At 40.3% G+C, this 23,626-nt stretch overlaps 1 protein-coding gene across 1 annotated transcript in view; it reads right to left on the reverse strand.

The window, feature by feature from the left end:
* ATM (ATM serine/threonine kinase) overlaps positions 1-23,626 on the reverse strand; it is a 925,848-nt gene that overhangs the window by 125,597 nt on the left and 776,625 nt on the right. Inside the window, exon 57 of the mRNA XM_053708547.1 lies at positions 17,027-17,176. Within this exon, the coding sequence (XP_053564522.1) occupies positions 17,027-17,176 (150 nt within the window). The remainder of the gene's footprint in view (positions 1-17,026; positions 17,177-23,626) is intronic.

Raw genomic sequence — 23,626 nt, forward strand, 5'->3', positions numbered from 1 at the left:
TAAAGACTGAGGTATATGTGAGGTGGGAGAGGTTTTATATGGCTCTTGGGGTTTGGGAAGCTTTGTCTCCTCCTAGTGGTAGAGAAGAGAATTTCCCAGGAATAATGGATGGAGGACTCTCACCCCCTGTATGAAACAAAACAATGACATCAATTCTTCCTGATGCATTTAAAATGGTTATTCCCAGCTTGCACACTACTGTGCAAAAGTAATAGGCAGGTGAAAAAAAAAATCTGTACATTAAGAAATCTTTAAAAAACAGAAACATGGTTTATTTTTTACCAATAAGCAAAAGGCAAAGTGAGTTAACAGAAGAAAATGTAAATCAAATCAATATTTGGTGTTTCTACTTCAAAGCATCAATCCTTATAGGTACACCTGCCCACAGTTTTTAAGGAAATCGGCAGGTAGTTTCACTATAACATTTTGGAGAACTAACCACAGTTCTTCTGTGGATTAAGGCAGCCTCAGTTTTTTCTGTCTCTTCATGTAATTCCAGACAGTCTATGTCGATGATGCTGAGATCAGGGCTCTGTGGGGGCCATACCATCCCTTCCAGGACTCCTTGTTCTTAACACTGAAGATAGTTCTTAATGGCTTTGGCTGTATGTTTAGGGGTTATTGTAATGCTTTAGAATAAATTTGGGGTCCATCAAATGCCTCTGTGATGGTATTGCATGATGGATAAGTATCTGTCTGTTTTTCTCAGCATTGAGGAGACAATAAATTCTGATCAAATCCCCAACTATTTGCAGAAAAGCAGCACAACTATTGAACCTCCACCATGCTGAACTTCCATAAATACACTACATTAAACATTTCATATTTATCATATTGCAGACATATAAAAAGAGAAGATGACTGTAATAATGGTTGAATATAAGCTTAAAACCCCACAACTAGCAATAAGGATCAAGGGAGCATGGCCAGGTCCATAACAACTCTAAACCATCAAACCTTATGCTGTCATCTAAAGAGAGTATGGCGATTTACTGTAGCTCCTTGGTGACCTAAAAGTACTGTAAATCTCCATAAAATAAACAAACACAATAATAATTACAAAAATAGATAAAATATTCCTATAATAAGGTTAATATATACAGCGTATCTATTACTTCTCACATTATTGTGAATAAAATAACGGATATAGTGAAGCTATATGTTAAAATACAAACACCAACAAACTGTTTATTATTAAAAGGGCTAAAACAGTCAAAATAAAACAGAGCTTAGCAAATAAAATTAGACAAAGCCTCACAATTTATATTTAAAGGATAACAATTTTACTGTCCTTAATGCACAAAAACAAAGTGTTTAACTGATACAAAGCGAAAGTTTATTTGAGGAGCCCCATATTAAAAAATTATTTGTGGCCGGACTTTTAGCCGACGGACATTTCGCTGTCAGATAACAGTCCAGCCACAAGATAGATAGATTTGATAGATTAATAGATGCGATAGATACATTTGATAGATTCGATAGGTAGATAAATTTGATAGATAGATAAAAAGATAGATTCGATAGATAGATAATTTCCCAGACAGAGAATTACAAGATGTGCGGGCTGGGACCCATGGTAACGTTCCCAGAGGCAGTTGTGGCGCACAAGGCTCTGATTAGAACAGAGCACTCTGGAGCGTATCTGCCCTCGGCCGAAATCGGAACATGCTTCGGCATTCTGTCCCCCTGCCAAATGTCCGTCTGCATTTTGTCAGAGCATTGAGTTATAAGACTATGCAAAAGACGGCTGGGCTCCCCGTACTTAAGGGTTCTCAATGGTCTCACCAAGCCCATGTTGAGTTAGACAAACACGTGTGGGTAATATTGCACAGCATGATAAACATCAAGGGACACTCAGGGGCGTATCTGTCATCACCATGCTTTACTTTTGTCTGCAGACACTCATTCTTGTACTGCTCTCCAGCCCTATGGCAAACAAACTGCCTTCTGCTACAGTCAAATGTTTAAAATGTTGACTCCTCAGTCCAGAGCACCTGCTGCCAATCTCCTACACCTCATTTCCTGTGTTTTCATGCATAGTTAAGTCTTTTGGCTTTCTTTCCATGACAGAGCTTTGGGTCGTTGGCCTCAAGTCTTCCATGAAGATCACTTCTGATCAAGACAAGACTTCTCTGGACAGTAGATGGGTGTACCAGGGTCCCACTGGTTTCTGTTGATTCTGAGCTGATGTCATTGCTGGACATCGTCTGACTGCAAAGGGAAGTAAGTATGATGGATTGTTCCTTTGCTGCAAGTTTATTTGGCCGACTACTGCATCTATGGTCTTTTTATGCTTCTTCAGAAAAGCTTGGACAGCACATCTGGGTAAAGTTTCCCAAGATGCCTAAGAAATGGCAGAGGCTTTCTGACCTTTCCTGGAACCAGAGAAAATAACAAATAGACTAGAAGACTTTCTGAAATCCTTAGTAGCTTCAACATAGTATTTTAAAGCTCTTACCACATAGAAAGAATGTAGAGATCTTTCAAGAGAATTCTTAGGATTAGGACACAAAGAAGGAACAACAATTTCCCTAATAATGTTGTTTGAATTCACAACTTTAGGCAAAAATGGAAACAAAGTCCGTAAAACCGCTTTATCTTGATGAAATATCAGATAAGGAGACTCACAAGAGAGAGGCGACAATTCAGAAAATCTTCTAGCAAAAGAGATAGCCGAAAGAAATAACACTTTTAAAGAAAGTAGTTTAATATTCAAAGAATGCATAGGCTCAAAATGAGGAGCCTGCAGAAAAGACTCCAAAGAGGAGAAATTGACTTAATAACAGGTTTGATACGAACCAAAGCCTGAACAAAACTGTGAATATCAGTTTAGCAATCTTTCTATGAAATAAGACAGAAAGAGCAGAGATTTGACCCTTCAAAGTATTTGCAGACAAACCCTTATCCAAACCATTCTGAAGAAACTGTAAAATCCGAGGAATTCTAAAAGAATGCCAAAAAAATTTATGAGAGGAGAACCATGAAATATAGGTTTTCCAAACCCGATAATAAATCTTCCCCGAAACAGACTTATGAGCCTGTAACATAGTGTCAATTACTGAGTCAGACAAACCTCTATGACTAAGAACTAAGCGTTCAATTTCCATACCTTCAAATTTAGAGATTTGAGATCCTGATGGAAAAACGGCCCTTGAGACAGAAGGTCTGGCCTTAAAGGAAGTGGTCAAGGCTGGCAACTGGACATCTGGACAAGATCTGCATACCAGAACCAGTGAGGCCATGCAGGTGCTATCAGAAACACATGAGATTGTTCCATTATGATCTTGGAAATCACCCTTGGGAGAAGAACTGGAGGTGGAAAAATGTAAGCAGGTTGGTAGAACCAAGGAACTGCTAAAGCATCCACCATCTCTGCCTAAGGATCCTTGGATCTGGAAAGATATCTGGGAAGTTTATTGTTTAAACGAGAAGCCATCAGATCTATTTCTGGAAGACCCCCCATCTGTACAATCTGATGAAACACATCTGGGCGGAGAAACCACTTTCCTGGATGCAAAGTCTGACGACTAAGATAATCCGCTTCCCTATGGTCTACACCTGGAATATGAATCACAGAAATTAGACAAGAGTTGGACTCCACCCAAAAAAGTATCCGAGATACTTCCTTCATTGCTAAAGAACTGCGAGTCCCTCCCTGATGATTGACATATGCCACTGTTGTGATATTGTATGTCTGAAAGCAAATGAAAAGTTCTCTTTAATAGAGGCCAAGCCTGAAGAGCTCTGAAGATAGCACAGAGTTCTAAAATGTGATTAGTAACCTCGCCTCTTGAGGTTTCCAAACCCCTTGTGCTGTCAGAGACCCCCAGACAGCTCCCCAACCTGTAAGACTTGCATCTGTTGAGATCACAGTCCAGGAAGGACTAATGGTCCAACCACCAAGACAGAAAGAGTTGAATGTTGGGATTTAAGTATATCAATTGTCATATCCGAGTATAATCCCTACACCATTGATTCAGCATGCAAAGCTGCAGAGGTCTCATATGAAAACGAGCATCGCGTCCAATGCTGCAGTCATAAGACCTAAAACTTCCATGCACATAGCCACTGAAGGGAATGATCGAGACTGAAGGTTTAGACAAGCTAAAACCAATTTCATTCACCTCTTGTCTGTTAAAGACAGACTCATGGACACTGAATCTATTTAGAAACCTAAAAAGGTAATCTTTGTTTGAGGAATCAAGAAACTCTTTTGTAAATTGATACTCCAATTATGTCTTTGAAGAAACCACACTAGTTGTTTCATGTTAGAGTCTGCTAAATGAAAAGACTGAGCTAGTACCAAGATATCGTCCAAATAAGGAAACACTGCAATACCCTGCTCTCTGGTTACAGATAGAAGGGCACCGAGGACTTTCAAAAAGATTCTTGGAGCTGTCGCTAGGTCAAATGGAAGAGCGACAAACTGGTAATGCTTGTCTAGAAAAGAGAATCTCAGAAAACGATAGTGGTCTGGATGAATTGGAATATGAAGATAAGCATCCTGCAAGTCTATTGTGGACATAAAAAGGCAGAGTAGGGGCGTGTCCAAGTAGCGACTCTGAACGGTCGCATATTTCTAGAGCTCCGGGTGAAGAGCTTATAATTTGTCGATTATAGCTTATTATTCACAGCAAAGAGGACCCACACGACTGGTTTCGTGTACATACAAGACAATCTATGATATACATTTTAAGACTGCTGTATTTATGATCCCAGGGTTTGAAAAGGACAATTGAGGCCTGTAGTGACGGCACATTTACAGGCAGCGCCTCCGCCCCGGACTTTCCTGGGGCGTATGGCCAGAGCTGTTTACACTTTTGAATAATATCGACACACCGGATTGCTAGCAACTCTCCTCAATATCGCTGATAACAATCTATTACACAGCACGATAAAAATTGAGATGTTGAACTCCACAGCTGCAGAGCGAGGTAAACCTCTTCTAGACAGATGGGACAAGATTCTCGCCAGGCTGGAAGATCTCTTTCAACCTCTTTTGGAGAAGGCGCTGTCTGAGGGTGAGCTACAACTTCTTATAGCTAGGCTACCTAAAGTTACAGACCCAGCGCACTTTCCACAGCAAACCATGGAACAAGGATCCGTATCACATACAGAGCCCATGGGGGTTGTTGTCACCAGCATACAGACAAACGGAGAGCCCCTGCAGCAGGATAACATCCCACTATCTCTGCCCATATTGGAGGAACAGACCGGGTTGAAAGATAGCCCGAGCACGACACTTACTTCCCCAGCTCAGGAAGCGACACTGCAATTGCGCAACTATCAAACAAAGATGGCGCTGGGAAAAAGAGAAGTAATGAGACACAGCAGAAAAAGCTACACAGGAGACACAAAAGATACTTATGGTTATAACCAGGAGAAAGTAAGTCTGCCAAGTAAGAACGGACTTAAAATGGAAATGACGGAACTGCCTTGGAGTCCTGGGGGGAGCTCCTGGGAGACAGCGACATCTGAGGTGTTGAGCCTTAGTGCTCTTTCAGACATTCTCCTGGGTAGAAATGGTCTCCGTAAAACAGATCAGCTAATGACTCAGCTCATATTTGACCGAGCCAGGTTCGACACTAAAATGGGACTTTCACCACGGGTGTTTGCCGTTGCCTAGCGGATGCTATGCAGCGTACCACAGATTATTTGGTCTTTGTTGAGTACTTTAGCCCTGACAGAGTTTTAGTATATAAGTTTGTCCTGTCTGGGAAAGTTGACACATATGCACATGGGGATAAGGGGCTGTTTGTGGGGCAATGTTTTAATATTTTATTATCTATTGCTTATTTTAAACCCTCTACACACAGACTCGCTGTAGTTCATTATACACAATAGAAGGGTGGAGAAAAGTACTACTTTCATTAATGTGCTTAAAACGTAAGAAATTAAATTGGTTGAAGATATACCCTAGTATGTATATATAGTCATATAAGAAAGAGCCCTCATTTTCTTTGGTATTTGACAGATAGATGTGAGCCCTGGGGGTTAGGGGGGACCCTTGGGCAGAACACCACTCTAAATATACAGAAGGTGGGCCACCAGAATCTAGGGTTAGCCAAAATAGATGGCGGGGAGAATTCAAGGGGGTGTCTTGTCTAGTGGTCTACGGCCGGGATCATGGGACGGACACAGCATTCACAGTGCACTGCACCTGTCATTAATGTCACCCTGAGAACTATATTTCACCTACCAGCATAGTTACCTACCTATAGCCAATCGCCCTTTTCCTGTTAGCTTCTGATGTAGATGGGGTAACTCAGCAAAGGCCCTTAGACTGAGTCTGTAGATTAATCAACATTAATGTGATTAAGCATTATTATCTCTTTTTAAATAGAGAGTTGTACTATTATATATTACAATTGTTCCTATGTTTATTGGTTTGTGTCGATGTGTATTGTTTATATATTGTGTTTAGCTCTGGTCTCAGCATCAAGATTACATATGTTTATGCCACATCTGCAATGTTCCCATATTAGTAGGATGCTGATTTCCTTTGTTTTGGTTCATAATATCCCCTGGACTTTACCAAAAACACTTGGAAAGGTCCAAGAGCGACCTACTGCATCAAATTGGGGGAAAGAAAAAGAGGACACTATTCCAACATATTTACTCTTATTAATGATGTTTGAAACTATTTTGTACTATGTTTATATATATAATCATTGTATGTTTTTTGTCCTTAATAAAAAAATTAAAAAAAATTCTCTTTCTCTGGGACAATGAATAGATTTGAATAAAACCTCAAACCCTGTTCCTGTAGAGGAACTGGAATAATTACCCCTGAAAGCTCTAGATCTGAAACACATTTCAGAAAAGTCTGAGCTTTCACAGGATTTGTTGGAACATGAGATAGAAAGAATCTTCCCACGGGAGGCCTTATTCTGAAACCTATTTGATACCCTTGAGACACAATATTCTGAATCCACTGATTCTAAACAGAACCTGACCAAATTTTGTGAAAACAATTTTAAATCTGCCCCCCACCAGCTGAACTGGATTGAGGGCAGCACCTTCATGCAGTCTTGGGGGCTGGATTTGGTCTTTTATAAGGCTTGGTTTTATTCCAATTTGAAGATGGTCTCCAATTGGAACCAGAGGCCTTAGGGGAAGGAGTAGGTTTTTGTTCCATATTTTGACGAAAGGAACGAAAATGTTTAGGAGTCTTAAATTTACCCTTAGATTTTTTATCTTGAGGTAAAAAAACTCCCTTCCCTCCAGTAATAGTGGTAATAATGGAATCCAATTGAGAACCAAATAAATTCTTACCATGGAAAGATAGAGATAGTAATCTAGATTTAGACACCATGTCAGCATTCCAAGATTTAAGCCATAAAGCTCTTCTGGCTAAAATAGCTATAGACATAAATTTAACAATGATTTTAATAATGTCAAATATAGCATCATAAATGAAATGATTAGCATGTTGATGCAGAAGATCTTCTACCTGCTGGGTTACACTATCCAACTAAAAAGTTGAAGAAGCAGCCACATCAGCCATAGAAAGGTCTAAGAATATAGCCAGATTTATGAGAAGTTTTAAAAGACCTTTTTTTAGTTTATTTGAAGGTGGAATAGCAGACATAGCCTTATCTATAGCTGCAGCAATATAATTCTTTACATCTGCAGGAATATCAGGTACTTTAGATGTTGAAGTAACAACAGACCATGTATTAGTACTAATAGAAACATTATCAGCATGCAAAAGCTTATCATGACAGATGCCACATAAATTGGGCTGAAGAAATAACATCAGTTTATTTACAACAGACACACTTAGCTTTGGTAGAACTGTGTTCAGGCAGCATGGTTTCTACAGCAACATCAGAGACAGGATCAGATTAAGACATCTTGTAAAATGTAAAAAGAAATAAAAAAGCATTTAAACAAAATATCCTCATACAGCAGTTTCAGGAATGAGAAAAAATGCTTATGCTAAAGTAAGATGCAAAAAATAAGCATCAAATCTCTTAATATAAAGAGAACCAGAAGCATTAAAGGAAGAGGGGTAATATCCAAAAACGTTTTTTTAGCGGCAAGTATGACGCATGACGCAAAAAGGAAGTTACAAATTTTTTGGCTCCAAAGCCAACATCAGGAAATGACGCAACTCGCGTCATAATAAGTGCGACTTCGCGCCCAAACTCGCATCCACAAAGCTGCAGGAAATGACGAAAATTACGTCACCTTAGACACAATTTCGCAGCAAAAAAAAATTTTACACCAAATATTACGCCATAAATATTGGTCAAATTTGAAAGAATCTGGAACCCCAGGTAAGCAAAAATTATAAATAATCTTCCCAAACAAATTCCATACTGAAACTCATAGTCTTCAGAAAAGGGAAATATACATAGACTTGACTCTTCGCAAATATAAGCAAATACATATATTTAAAACTTTATAACATAAAGCGCCAAACATAGCTGAGAGTGTCTTAAAAAATGATACATACTTACCAGAAGACACCCATCCACATATAGCAGACAGCCAAAGCAGTACTGAAAAAAATCAGCAGAGGTAATGGTATAGGAGTATAACGTCGATCTGAAAAGGGAGACAAGGAATGAATCCCTGCGACCGATTACAGAGAGCCTTTGAAAGGATTTCCCATGGGTGAAACCACTAAATTCAACAGGCAATACTCCCAAAATGCTTAGAAGCGCCTTTCAAAGAGGAAAATCAAGCACATCTTGCTTCAACACCTCCACAGGGAGGCAAAGCTTGTAAAACTGATGTACAGTATGTGTGTGGTGGGAGGTGTATTTATAGGCATTTTGAGGTTTGGTAAACTTTACCCCCTCCTGGTAGGAATGTATATCCCATACGTCACTAGCTCATGGACTCTTCCCACTTACATGAAAGAAAAAGCATTTTTTCACATTTGCCTATAACTCGTACAGTAATATAACATAATTTATGTAAGAATTTACCTGATAAATTCATTTCTTTCATATTGGCAAGAGTCCATGAGCTAGTGATGTATGGGATATACAATCCTACCAGGAGGGGCAACGTTTCCCAAACCTCAAAATGCCTACAAATACACCCCTCACCACACCCACAATTCAGTTTAACGAATCGCCAAGAAGTGGGGTGATAAAGAAAGGAGTAAAAAAGCATAAACAAAGGAATTGGAATAATTGTGCTTTATACAAAAAAATCATAACCACCATAAAAAGGGTGGGCCTCATGGATTCTTGCCAATATGAAAGAAATGAATTTATCAGGTAAATTCTTACATAAATTATGTTTTCTTTCATGTAATTGGCAAGCGTCCATGAGCTAGTGACGTATGGGATAGCAATACCCAAGATGTGGAACTCCACGCAAGAGTCACTAGAGAGGGAGGGATAAAAAATAAAGACAGCCAATTTCGCTTAAAAAAATGAATCCACAACCCAAATCATAAGTTTTAATCTTATAATGGAAAAGAAAAAAAATGAAATTATAAGCAGAAGAATCAAACTGAAACAGCTGCCTGAAGAACTTTTCTACCAAAAACTGCTTCTGAAGAAGAAAAAACATCAAAATGGTAGAATTTAGTAAATGTATGCAAAGACCACCAAGTTGCTGCTTTGCAAATCTGATCAACAGAAGCTTCATTCTTAAAAGCCCAGGAAGTGGAAACTGACCTAGTAGAATGAGCTGTAATCCTCTGAGGCGGGGATTTACCAGACTCCAAATAAGCATGATGCATCAAAAGCTTTAACCAAGATGCCAAAGAAATGGCAGAAGCCTTCTGACCATTCCTAGAACCAGAAAAGACAACAAATAGACTAGAAGTCTTCCTGAAAACTTTAGTAGCTTCAACATAATATTTCAAAGCTCTCACCACATCCAAAGAATGTAAAGATCTTTCCAAAGAATTCTTAGGATGGGGACACAAAGAAGGGACAACAATTTCCCTACAACTTTAGGTAAGAATTTAAATGAAGTCCGCAAAACTGCTTTATCCTGATGAAAAATCAGAAAAGAAGACTCCCAAGAAAGAGCAGATAATTCAAAAACTCTTCTAGCAGAAGAGATGGCCAAAAAGAAACAACACTTTACAAGAAAGCAATTAAATGTCTAAAGAATGCATAGGCTCAAACGGAGGAGCCTGTAAAGCCTTCAAAACCAAATTAAGACTCTAAGGAGGAGAGATTGATTTAATGACAGGCTTGATACGAACCAAAGCCTGTACAAAACAATGAATATCAGGGAGTTTAGCAATTTTTCTGTGGAATAAAACAGAAAGAGCAGAGATTTGTCCTTTCAAGGAACTTGCAGACAAACCCTTATCCAAACCATCCTGAAGAAACTGTAAAATTCTAGGAATTCTAAAAGAACACCATGAAATGTAAGTCTTCCAAACTTGATAATAAATCTTTCTAGAAACAGATTTACAAGCCTGCAACATAGTATTAATCACTGAGTCAGAGAAACCTCTATGACTAAGCACTAAGCGTTCAATTTCCATACCTTCAAATTTAATGATTTGAGATTCTGATGGAAAAACGGACTTTGAGATAGAAGGTCTGGCCTTAGTGGAAGTGGTCATGGTTGGCAACTGGACATCCGAACAAGATACGCATACCAAAACCTGTGAGCCCATGCTGGAGCCACCAGCAGCACAAATGATTGCTCCATGATGATCTTGGAAATCACTCTTGGAAGAAGAACTAGAGGCGGAAAAATATAGGCAGGTTGATAACTCATAGGAAGTGTCAATGCATCCACTGCTTCCACCTGAGGATCCCTGGACCTGGACAGGTACCTGGGAAGTTTCTTGTTTAGATGAGATGCCATCAGATCTATTTCTGGAAGCCCCCAAATATGAACAATTTGAAAAAAACACATCTGGGTGAAGGGACCACTCTCCCGGATGTAAAGTTTGACGACTGAGATAATCCGCTTCCCAAATGTCTATACCTGGGATATGGACCGCAGAAATTAGACAGGAGCTGGATTCTGCCCAAACAAGTATCCGGGATACTTCTTTCATAGCCTGAGGACTGAGTCCCACCCTGATGATTGACATACGCCATAGTTGTGACATTGTCTGTCTGAAAACAAATAAACGGCTCTCTCTTCAATAGAGGCCAAAACTGAAGAGCTTTGAGAATCGCACGGAGTTCCAAAATATTGATTGGTAATCTTGCCTCTTGAGATTTCCAAACCCCTTGTGCTGTCAGAGATCCCCTACCTGAAAGACTTGCATCTGTTGTGATCACAGTCCAGGTTGGACGAACAAAAGAGGCCCCTTGAACTATACAATGGTGATCTAACCACCAAGTCAGAGATAGTCGAACATTGGGATTTAAGGATATTAATTGTGATATTCTTGTATAATCTCTGCACCATTGTTTCAACATACAGAGCTGAAGAGGTCTCATATGAAAACGAGCAACGGGGATTGCTTCCGATGATGCAGTCATGAGACCTAAAACCTCCATGCACATAGCTACTGAAGGGAATGACTGAGACTGAAGGTTCCGACAAGCTGCAACCAATTTCAGACGTCTCTTGTCTGTTAGAGACAAAGTCATGGATACTGAATCTATCTGGAAACCTAAAAAGGTTACCCTTGTCTGAGGAATCAAAGAACGTTTTGGTAAATTGATCGTCCAACCATGTCTTTGAAGAAACAACACTAGTTGATTTGTGTGTGATTCTGCAGAACGTAAAGACTGAGCAAGCACCAAGATATCGTCCAAATAAGGAAACACCGCAATACCCTGCTCTCTGATTAGAGAGTAGGGCACCGAAAACCTTTGAAAAGATCCTTGGAGCTGTTGCTAGGCTAAAATGAAGAGCAACAAATTTGTAATGCTTGTCTAGAAAAGAGAATCTCAGGAACTGATAGTGATCTGGATGAATCGGAATATGAAGATATGCATCCTGTAAATCTATTGTGGACATATAATGCCCTTGCTGAACAAAAGGCAGAATAGTCCTTATTGTCACCATTTTGAATGTTGGTACTCTTACATAACGATTCAAGACTTTTAGATCCAGAACTGGTCTGAATGAATTTTCTTTCTTTGGGACAATAAACAGATTTGAATAAAACCCCAGACCCTGTTCCTGAAAAGGAACTGGCAAGATTACCCCAGATAACTCCAGGTCTGAAACACACTTCAGGAAAGCCTGTGCTTTCTATGGGTTCACTGGAATGCGTGAGAGAAAGAAACTTCTCACAGGCGGTCTTACTCTGAAACCTATTCTGTACCCCTGAGAGACAATGTTCTGAATCCAATGATTTTGGACAGAATTTATCCAAACATCCTTGAAAATCTTTAATCTGCCCCCTACCAGCTAAGCTGAAATGAGGGACGCACCTTCATGCGGACTTGGGGGCTGGTTTAGCGCTCTTAAATTGCTTGGATTTATTCCAGATTGAGGAAGGCTTCCAATTGGAGACAGATTCCTTAGAGGAAGGATTAGGTTTCTGTTCCTTATTTTGTTGAAAGGAACGAAAATGGTTAGAAGCTTTAAATTTACCCTTAGATTTTTTATCCTGAGGCAAAAAAGCTCCCTTCCCCCCAGTGACAGTTGAAAGGATAGAATCCAACTGAGAACCAAATAATTTATTACTTTGGAAAGAAAGAGATAGCAATGTCGATTTAGAAGTCATATCAGCATTCCAAGATTTAAGTCATAAAGCTCTTCTAGCTAAAATAGCTAAAGACATATATCTAACATCAATTCTGATATCAAAAATGGCATCACAAATTAAATTATTAGCATGTTGAATTAATTTAACAATGCTATACACATTATGATCTGATACTTGTTGCGCTAAAGTTTCCAACCAAAAAGTTGAGGCAGCTGCAACATCAGCCAAAGAAATAGCAGGCCTAAGAAGATGGCCTGAACATAAATAAACCTTCCTTAGACAAGATTCAAGCTTCCTATCTAAAGGATCCATAGGAATAGTAGTACGTTTAGCAAGAGTAGAGATGGCCCCATCAACTTTGGGGATCTTTTCCCAAAACTCCAATATATCAATAGGCAAAGGATACAATTTTTTAAACCTTGAAGAAGGAGTAAAAAAAGTACCCGGTCTATTCCATTCCTTTGAAATCATATCTGAAATAGCATCAAGAACTGGAAAAAATGCAATCAACACTTCTTTTAATAAAGAACGAATATACTCCATTTTAAATAAATAAGATGATTTGTCAGTGTCAATATCTGAGGCAGGATCCTCTGAATCAGACAGATCCTCATCAGAGATAGATAAATCAGTATGTTGTCGGTCATTAGAAAATTCATCAACTCTATGAGAAGTTTTAAATTACCTTTTACGTTTATTAGAAGGCGGAATGGCAGACAAAGCCTTCTGAATGGAATCAGAAATAAATTCTCTTAAATTTACAGGAATATCCTGAGCATTAGATGTTGATGGACCAGCAACATGTAATGAACTACTACTGATGGAAACATTCTCTGCATGTACAAGTTTATCATGACAACTATTACAAACCACAGCTGGAGGAACAGTTACCACAAGTTTACAACAAATGCACTTAGCTTTGGTAGAACCGATATCAGGCAGCAGGATTCCAGTAGTAGATTCTGAGACAGGATCAGATTGAGACATCTTGCAATATGTAAAAGAAAAAACAACATATAAAGCAAAATTATCAATTTCCTTATATGACAGTTTCAGGAATGGGAAAAAATGCAAACAGAATAGGCCTCTGACATAGAAAAAAAGACCAGAGGCAAAAGGAATGAGGTCTTAAATAATGAAAAAATGTTTTGCGCCAAGTATGACGCACCATAAACTGAAAAACATAATTTATGCTTACCTGATAAATTTATTTCTCTTGTAGTGTATCCAGTCCACGGATCATCCATTACTTGTGGGATATTCTCCTTCCCAACAGGAAGTTGCAAGAGGATCACCCACAGCAGAGCTGCTATATAGCTCCTCCCCTCACTGCCATATCCAGTCATTCGACCGAAACAAGCCGAGAAAGGAGAAACCATAGGGTGCAGTGGTGACTGTAGTTTAATTAAAATTTAGACCTGCCTGAAAAGGACAGGGCGGGCCGTGGACTGGATACACTAAAAGAGAAATAAATTTATCAGGTAAGGATAAATTATGTTTTCTCTTGTTAAGTGTATCCAGTCCACGGATCATCCATTACTTGTGGGATACCAATACCAAAGCTTAAGTACACGGATGATGGGAGGGACAAGGCAGGAACTTAAACGGAAGGAACCACTGCCTGTAGAACCTTTCTCCCAAAAACAGCCTCCGAAGAAGCAAAAGTATCAAATTTGGAAAATTTGGAAAAAGTATGAAGGAAAGACCAAGTTGCAGCCTTGCAAATCTGTTCAACAGAGGCCTCATTTTTAAAGGCCCAGGTGGAAGCCACAGCTCTAGTAGAATGAGCTGTAATCCTTTCAGGAGGCTGCTGTACAGCAGTCTCATAGGCTAAACGGATTATACTCCGAAGCCAAAAAGAAAGAGAGGTTGCCGAGGCCTTCTGACCTCTCCTCTGTCCAGGGTAAACAACAAACAGGTTAGATGTTTGGCGAAAATCTTTAGTAGCCTGTAAGTAAAACTTCAAGGCACGGACTACGTCTAGATTATGCAAAAGACGTTCCTTCTTTGAAGAAGGATTAGGACATAATGATGGAACAACAATCTCTTGATTGATATTCTTGTTAGAAACCACCTTAGGTAAAAACCCAGGTTTTGTACGCAGAACAACTTTATCTGAATGAAAGATCAGATAAGGAGAATCACAATGTAAGGCAGATAACTCCGAGACTCTTCGAGCCGAGGAAATTCAACGGAAAGTAGAAACTGCTTCCTCCACCTTAGGGACAGTCTGCCATAAGTCCCGTGTAGTGGCATCTATTGGAAACATTTTTCTAAATATAGGAGGCGGGGAAAAGGGCACACCGGGTCTTATCCCACTCCTTACTAATAATTTCTGTAAGCCTTTTAGGTATTGGAAAAACATCAGTACTCACCGGCACTGCATAGTATTTATCCAGCCTACACAATTTCTCTGGCACTGCAATTGTGTCACAGTCATTCAGAGCAGATAATACCTCCCCAAGCAATACACAGAGGTTCTCAAGCTTAAATTTAAAATGAGAAATCTCTGAATCAGGTCTCCCCGATTCAGAGACGTCACCCACAGACTGAAGCTCTCCGTCCTCAGGTTCTGCATATTGTGGCGCAGTATCAGACATGGCTCTTACAGCATCTACGCGCTCTGTATCTCGTCTAACCCCAGAGCTATCGCGCTTGCCGCTCAATTCAGGCAATCTGGATAATACCTCTGACAGGGTATTATTCATGATTGCAGCCATGTCCTGCAAAGTAATCGCTATGGGCGTCCCTGATGTACTTGACGCCATATTAGCATGCGTCCCTTGAGCGGGAGGCGAAGGGTCCAACACGTGGGGAGAGTTAGTCGGCATAACTTCCCCCTCGGCAGACCCCTCTGGTGACAATTCTTTTATAGATAAAGACTGATCTTTACTGTTTAAGGTGAAATCAATACATTTAGTACACATTCTCCTATGGGGCTCCACCATGGCTTTTAAACATAATGAACAAGTATCCTCTGTTTCAGAGATGTTTGTACAGACTAGCAATGAGACTAGCAAGCTTGGAAAACACTTAAAAGCAAGTTAACAAGCAATATAAAAAACGTTACTGTGCCTTTAAGAGAAACAAATTTTGACAAAATTTGAAATAACAGTGAAAAAAAGCAGTTACACTAACAAAATTTTTACAGTGTATGTAACAAGTCAGCAGAGCATTGCACCCACTTGCAAATGGATGATTAACCCCTTAATAACAAAAACAGAATAATAAATGACAAAAACGTTTTTTAAACACAGTCACAACTGCCACAGTCTACTGTGATTGTTACCCTCCTCAAACACGACTTTGAAGCTTTTTGAGCCCTTCAGAGATGTCCTGTATCATGCAGAGGGAAGCTGAATGTCTCTGTCAGTATTTCTATCTGCACAGAAAAGCACTAAAAAAGGCCCCTCCTACTCATATTACAACAGTGGAAAGCCTCAGGAAACTGTTTCTAGGCAAAAATCAAGCCAGCCATGTGGAAAAAAACTAGGCCTCAATAAGTTTTGTCACCAAACATATATAAAAACGATTAACATGCCAGCAAACGTTTTATATTACACTTTTATAAGAGTATGTATCTCTGTTAATAAGCCTGATACCAGTCGCTATCACTGCATTTAAGGCTTAACTTACATTAATCCGGTATCAGCAGCATTTTTCTAGCAAATTCCATCCCTAGAAATATGTTAACTGCACATACCTTATTGCAGGAAAACCTGCACGCCATTCCCCCTCTGAAGTTACCTCACTCCTCAGAATATGTGAGAACGGCAGTGGATCTTAGTTACTTCTGCTAAGATCATAGAAATCACAGGCAGATTATTCTTCTAATGCTGCCTGAGATGAAACAGTACACTCCGGTACCATTTAAAAATAACAAACTTTTGATTGAAGTTAAAAAACTAACTATAATACACCACTCTCCTCTTACTACGTCCATCTTTGTTGAGAGTTGCAAGAGAATGACTGGATATGGCAGTGAGGGGAGGAGCTATATAGCAGCTCTGCTGTGGGTGATCCTCTTGCAACTTCCTGTTGGGAAGGAGAATATCCCACAAGTAATGGATGATCCGTGGACTGGATACACTTAACAAGAGAAAACATTTTTTGCCGCCAAAAACGTCCGGAACGAAACTCGAGCGTCATAGGAGGTAAAGTTTGTAAAACTGAATTGTGGGTGTGGTGAGGGTGTATTTATAGGCATTTTGAGGTTTGGGAAACTTTACCCCTCCTGGTAGGATTGTATATCCCATACGTCACTAGCTCATGGACCCTTGCCAATTACATGAAAGAAATCTACATTTTGTTTCTGTTTCTCTTTTTCCCCCCTCCTTTTTTTTAAATGGCCTCTTCCCATGTGCTAGTTACAAAGCCATAAACATCTTTATCTTAAAATAATACAAAAAGGAGGCGAACCATCATCTTCCTCTGGCACTGTAGGCTGCTGTAATCTGTAGATCGGTATCGTTTGTGAGCACCTTCTTCTGCATTGACAAGATATTCACCAATAGGTACTGTCCCTGTGCACCACTCCAGCACGCCACTTCTCTGGGACAAGGGGACAACCTACAAAGGACAAAGCAAACAAGCACATTATAAACAAGACTCAAACATTTTTGCTTGAAAGTAAAAGAATGTTGTTAAACATTGAACTTATTTTTTGGATGAATCTATACTGTATATCAACAATTAAGCTTTTGGTTTCTATAGTGCAATCATTTAATCCCTTGACCCAACAGGACTATATACGTCATGCGGTACGATGCCTATCGTACAGCATATCGTATATATACACATCAGAGCTGCAGGAAGCTCCAGCAGTCGAGAACTGCTCTTCCAGAGCTGCAGGCATCTGTCTGCATATGGAAACACATGAAGGCAGATGCCAGATTCTTATGGATGGTGACATTTTGTGTGTCACCGTCTGTAACTATCATCTGCTGGTGCCAGCGGGATGTGTGGGAGGGAAAGCGGGAGGAGGGTGGGCGGCCCAGAGATGGAGGGAGGGAATGGGATGGGCCCAACACTGCGAAACAATAAATAAATAAAAAAAATAATGAAGGGAGAGAGAAGGATGGATGGGGAGCTACACTAGAGAAAAAGGTGGCATGGGGGGCCCTAACTAACAATCGCCAGAGGGGGGAGGAACACTACAGAAAAATATAAATAAAAAAATAAAACAAATGTAATTATATATATATATATATATATACACACACATATACACACATACTCTGTATATATATATATATATATATATATTTATAAATAATAATCATTTTAATAATAAAAAAAATCCAAAAAACTAAAGACTGTCTGCCAGTACTTAAGATGGTGGGGATAAGTGTGGTTGGCATACACTACAGCTAAAATTAACCTTACAAGCTACCTGATTAACCCCTTCACTGCCGGGAATAATAGACGTGTGGTGCGCAGCTGCAATTAACGGCATTCTAATTACCAAAAAGCAAAAGCAAAACCATGTATGTCTGCTATTTCTGAACAAAGGGGATCCCAGAGAAGCTGTTACAATCATTTGTGATTGCACAAGGGGTATATAAAAAAATTTCAGTGAAAAACCCAAAGTTGTGAAAAAATAAACAATTTTTTATACAATCATATTTGGCGGAGAAATGGTGGCATGAAATATTCCAAAATAAGCCTAGATCAATACCTTGGGTTATCTTCTCAAAAAAATAAATAGTTTTGGGGGGCGTGTCCGGACGGCAGCCATAACGGACGGAAAAAAGTGGAGCCCTGAGAAATGCCAAACCAATCTAACAAATATCGGAAAAACACTTTTTAATAGGTCCAGTAACCTGTTATATTTAGTTCTCTGAAGCTTATCTTTACCCGGATAACTTATCCTTTCATAGCAATACAATCTTGCTGACCTGTACAGGACTGTATGATCTTAGGCGGTGGACTACCACGCAGTTTTTAGTATCCCTCCCTCCCTCCCCCCCGACTTCCAGGGTAAAACAGAAGAAACTATCTCGCTCAGATATACATCCCTAAACAACCACTGAAGTGACTTTTAGCTACTTCCATATAACCTTCTACATATATCCACATCCTATTGAATTGTGGGAATTCAATAGGATGTGGTGATAGTCCTTCTACAAGGACTTGAGAAAGCGATGACAGCTGACTATAACCAACTTATTAACGACATACGTGAGTCAGTCACGGTGGAAGACAGCATCATTTCCCCTACTATAAGAGAGGAGACGCTACGGAATCAGCTGCAGAGTGCGCAAAATGCCGGCGCTCCGGCATTTACTGACAGCGCCATTAACTCAGCACAGCGTGACGCTGAAGAATCTACAAGCTTCCTAATGGTTCCTGCTCCGGAGGTGGCGGTCGGACCGATAGAGCAGAGGATGAGTCTTACCCGTGATCAGTTGGAGTTCGGCACAAGCTCATTTACGGTGTCTGTAACCCCCAGGTCTCAGCTTGCGACATTGCCTGTAGGACAGCGGGCTAAATCGGAAATGCCTACGGGACTTGCCTTTAGAGTCACTCTGCTCCATATTACACAGATCCTCAGGAGGGAGAACAGGCAACATCTTGCTAAGGACATACAGCACACGATGGACACTGGGCAGGCATCTCCATCACAATACAATCCTGATGTTTGTGGGGTGGGTTGATAGAGAACTTCCCAACCATATAAGGGGAAAGTTTTGGGGGTACAGATCTTATATAGTTTGGGGTGAGTAAGATTCTGAAGAGACTGCCTTTGAAGACATGTATCAACACCTGCCTCTATTATTAGAGTTGTACCCGAGTTATAGCTTTAACCCTTATGTTACAGGTTACTTAATGTTTATTTGTACTTATCCCTCCATTATGTGTACCTATCATTGTTTAGTTTGAGTGCTGGCTGTCTATAACAACTAATTATTAATTTAGGGGTTGAGATGTTGTAAAACACATAGGTTTCCAATTGTTTTCTGATATAAAGTCCAATATTCCGAATGAGGAGTCTGTTATTCCTTGACTCATGCCCTGACCTGTTGCAGTACATATTGATCTAGAGACTTAAGGGTGCTACCGCTGTGCTATATTTATGTTTGCTAGGTGGTTGGATCTCCTAAATGGTTTAGGATTTTGCAGGCACATATAGAGACTCTACAGAGTCACATCCACATAGTAACTATATTAATGCAACAGACACCATATACAGTTTAGCTACTACACAATACTATCCCCAGCTGCCCATATTATAACAGGAGATACTGTAAGTGAGAAGGGACACGACTCCCCTGACCCAATCCAATGTAGTTCCAGACAGCACTTATGTCCATATAATTAGGCTTTGCTAGGTTCCGTATTTTTACAGGCTAAGTTTGCTATATCATGCATTTAGATAAGGCGCCTTACGCATATTACAAGTTTACTTTAACACCCCCAACTCAGCCACACCTTTCCCACATTATTTGAAGGACTTTAATAATATGTTTCTCTACTCTAGACTCATATTAATTTGTTCTTCCTTTAATTATTGTAAAATGAATTGCTGAAGCGATTCAGATATATAACAGGACTCAAAAAGAAGTTCTCCAGATACTCTAATTGATTTAAGAACCTATAAATCTCCCATATTACTATTAAGCGGTGCTTACCCGCTGAACTTTAAACTGGGTTTTACTATTACATTAATATATTAGGACCCAAAGAGGGGTCCCTCCTTAATATTTACTTATCTATATGCCTATATCATTGCTATATACTGTACTTTATAAACTCCCCCATCTGTGTGATATATATTGATTTGAGGTCTAAAAGTGACCTACTGGGTAATATGGAGAGTGCATACTAGAAAATAGAGGTTTCATACCCATTTACTCACTATGTCTATCTCTATGTATACATTTCGTTGTACTTATAACCTGCTGATTGCAATATTTATTGCATACTTACTCATTGGTCTGATTAAGGCCTGCTGTTTCCCATTTATGTTGTGAATAAACATGCTCCATTTATTTATGCTGTTTTTTGCTCAAAACCTCAATAAAAGAATATTAAAGAAAAAACAAAAAACAGAATTTATGCTTACCTGATAAATTACTTTCTCCAACGGTGTGTCCGGTCCACGGCGTCATCCTTACTTGTGGGATATTCTCTTCCCCAACAGGAAATGGCAAAGAGCCCAGCAAAGCTGGTCACATGATCCCTCCTAGGCTCCGCCTACCCCAGTCATTCGACCGACGTACAGGAGGAATATATGCATAGGAGAAACCATATGATACCGTGGTAACTGTAGTTAGAGAAAATAATTCATCAGACCTGATTAAAAAAACCAGGGCGGGCCGTGGACCGGACACACCGTTGGAGAAAGTAATTTATCAGGTAAGCATAAATTCTGTTTTCTCCAACATAGGTGTGTCCGGTCCACGGCGTCATCCTTACTTGTGGGAACCAATACCAAAGCTTTAGGACACGGATGAAGGGAGGGAGCAAATCAGGTCACCTAAATGGAAGGCACCACGGCTTGCAAAACCTTTCTCCCAAAAATATCCTCTGAAGAAGCAAAAGTATCAAATTTGTAAAATTTGGCAAAAGTGTGCAGTGAAGACCAAGTCGCTGCCTTACATATCTGGTCAACAGAAGCCTCGTTCTTGAAGGCCCATGTGGAAGCCACAGCCCTAGTGGAATGAGCTGTGATTCTTTCAGGAGGCTGCCGTCCGGCAGTCTCATAAGCCAATCGGATAATGCTTTTAAGCCAAAAAGAAAGAGAGGTAGAAGTTGCTTTTTGACCTCTCCTTTTACCAGAATAAACAACAAACAAAGAAGATGTTTGCCTGAAATCTTTAGTGGCCTCTAAATAGAATTTTAGAGCACGGACTACGTCCAAATTGTGTAACAAACGTTCCTTCTTTGAAACTGGATTCGGACACAAAGAAGGTACAACTATCTCCTGGTTAATATTTTTGTTGGAAACCACTTTCGGAAGAAAACCAGGCTTAGTACGCAAAACCACCTTATCTGCATGGAACACCAGATAGGGCGGAGAACACTGCAGAGCAGATAACTCAGAAACTCTTCTAGCAGAAGAAATAGCAACCAAAAACAAAACCTTCCAAGATAATAACTTAATATCTACGGAATGTAAGGGTTCAAACGGAACCCCTTGAAGAACTGAAAGAACTAGATTAAGACTCCAGGGAGGAGTCAAAGGTCTGTAAACAGGCTTGATTCTAACCAGAGCCTGAACAAACGCTTGAACGTCTGGCACAGCTGCCAGCCTTTTGTGAAGTAAAACAGATAAAGCAGAGATCTGTCCCTTCAGAGAACTTGCAGATAATCCTTTCTCCAAACCTTCTTGTAGAAAGGATAGAATCTTAGGAATTTTTATCTTGTTCCATGGGAATCCTTTAGATTCACACCAACAGATATATTTTTTCCATATCTTATGGTAAATTTTTCTAGTTACAGGCTTTCTAGCCTGAATCAGAGTATCTATTACAGAATCTGAAAACCCACGCTTTGATAAAATCAAGCGTTCAATCTCCAAGCAGTCAGTTGGAGGGAAACCAGATTCAGATGTACGAATGGACCTTGAACAAGAAGGTCCTGTCTCAAAGGTAGCTTCCATGGTGGAGCCGATGACATATTCACCAGGTCTGCATACCAAGTCCTGCGTGGCCACGCAGGAGCTATCAAGATCACGAAGCCCTCTCCTGATTGATCCTGGCTACCAGCCTGGGAATGAGAGGAAACGGTGGGAATACATAAGCTAGGTTGAAGGTCCAAGGTGCTACTAGTGCATCTACTAGAGTCGCCTTGGGATCCCTGGATCTGGACCCGTAACAAGGAACCTTGAAGTTCTGACGAGAGGCCATCAGATCCATGTCTGGAATGCCCCATAATCGAGTTATTTGGGCAAAGATTTCCAGATGGAGTTCCCACTCCCCCGGATGGAATGTCTGACGACTCAGAAAATCCGCTTCCCAATTTTCCACTCCTGGGATGTGGATTGCAGACAAGTGGCAGGAGTGATCCTCCGCCCATTGAATTATCTTGGTCACTTCCTCCATTGCCAGGGAACTCCTTGTTCCCCCCTGATGGTTGATATAAGCAACTGTCGTCATGTTGTCTGATTGAAACCTTATGAATTTGGCCTTTGCTAGATGAGGCCAAGCTTTGAGAGCATTGAATATCGCTCTCAGTTCCAGAATGTTTATCGGGAGAAGAGATTCTTCCCGAGACCATAGACCCTGAGCTTTCAGGGGTTCCCAGACCGCGCCCCAGCCCACCAGACTGGCGTCGGTCGTGACAATGACCCACTCTGGTCTGCGGAAGCTCATTCCCTGTGACAGGTTGTCCAGGATCAGCCACCAACGGAGTGAATCTCTGGTCCTTTGATCCACTTGAATCGTCGGAGACAAGTCTGTATAATCCCCATTCCACTGTCTGAGCATGCACAGTTGTAATGGTCTTAGATGAATTCGTGCAAAAGGAACTATGGCCATTGCTGCAACCATCAATCCTATTACTTCCATGCACTGCGCTATGGAAGGACGAAGAACAGAATGAAGTACTTGACAAGAGCTTAGAAGTTTTGATTTTCTGACCTCTGTCAGAAAAATCCTCATTTCTAAGGAGTCTATTATTGTTCCCAAGAAGGGAACTCTTGTTGACGGGGACAGAGAACTTTTTTCTATGTTCACTTTCCATCCGTGAGATCTGAGAAAGGCTAGGACGATGTCCGTATGAGCCTTTGCTTTTGACAGAGACGACGCTTGAATCAGGATGTCGTCCAAGTACGGTACTACTGCAATGCCCCTTGGTCTTAGAACCGCTAGAAGGGACCCTAGTACCTTTGTGAAAATTCTCGGAGCAGTGGCTAATCCGAATGGAAGTGCCACAAACTGGTAACCAAATTTGAAAGCTTTAACCCTTAAAATAACGGAACCGGAGCCGTTTTTACATTTAACCCCTATACAGTCCCAGGTATCTGCTTTGCTGAGACCCAACCAAGCCCAGAGGGGAATACGATACCAAATGACG

This window comes from Bombina bombina, chromosome 3 (assembly GCF_027579735.1).
Source record: "Bombina bombina isolate aBomBom1 chromosome 3, aBomBom1.pri, whole genome shotgun sequence".
In the NCBI taxonomy this organism is placed as follows: Eukaryota; Metazoa; Chordata; class Amphibia; order Anura; family Bombinatoridae; genus Bombina; species Bombina bombina.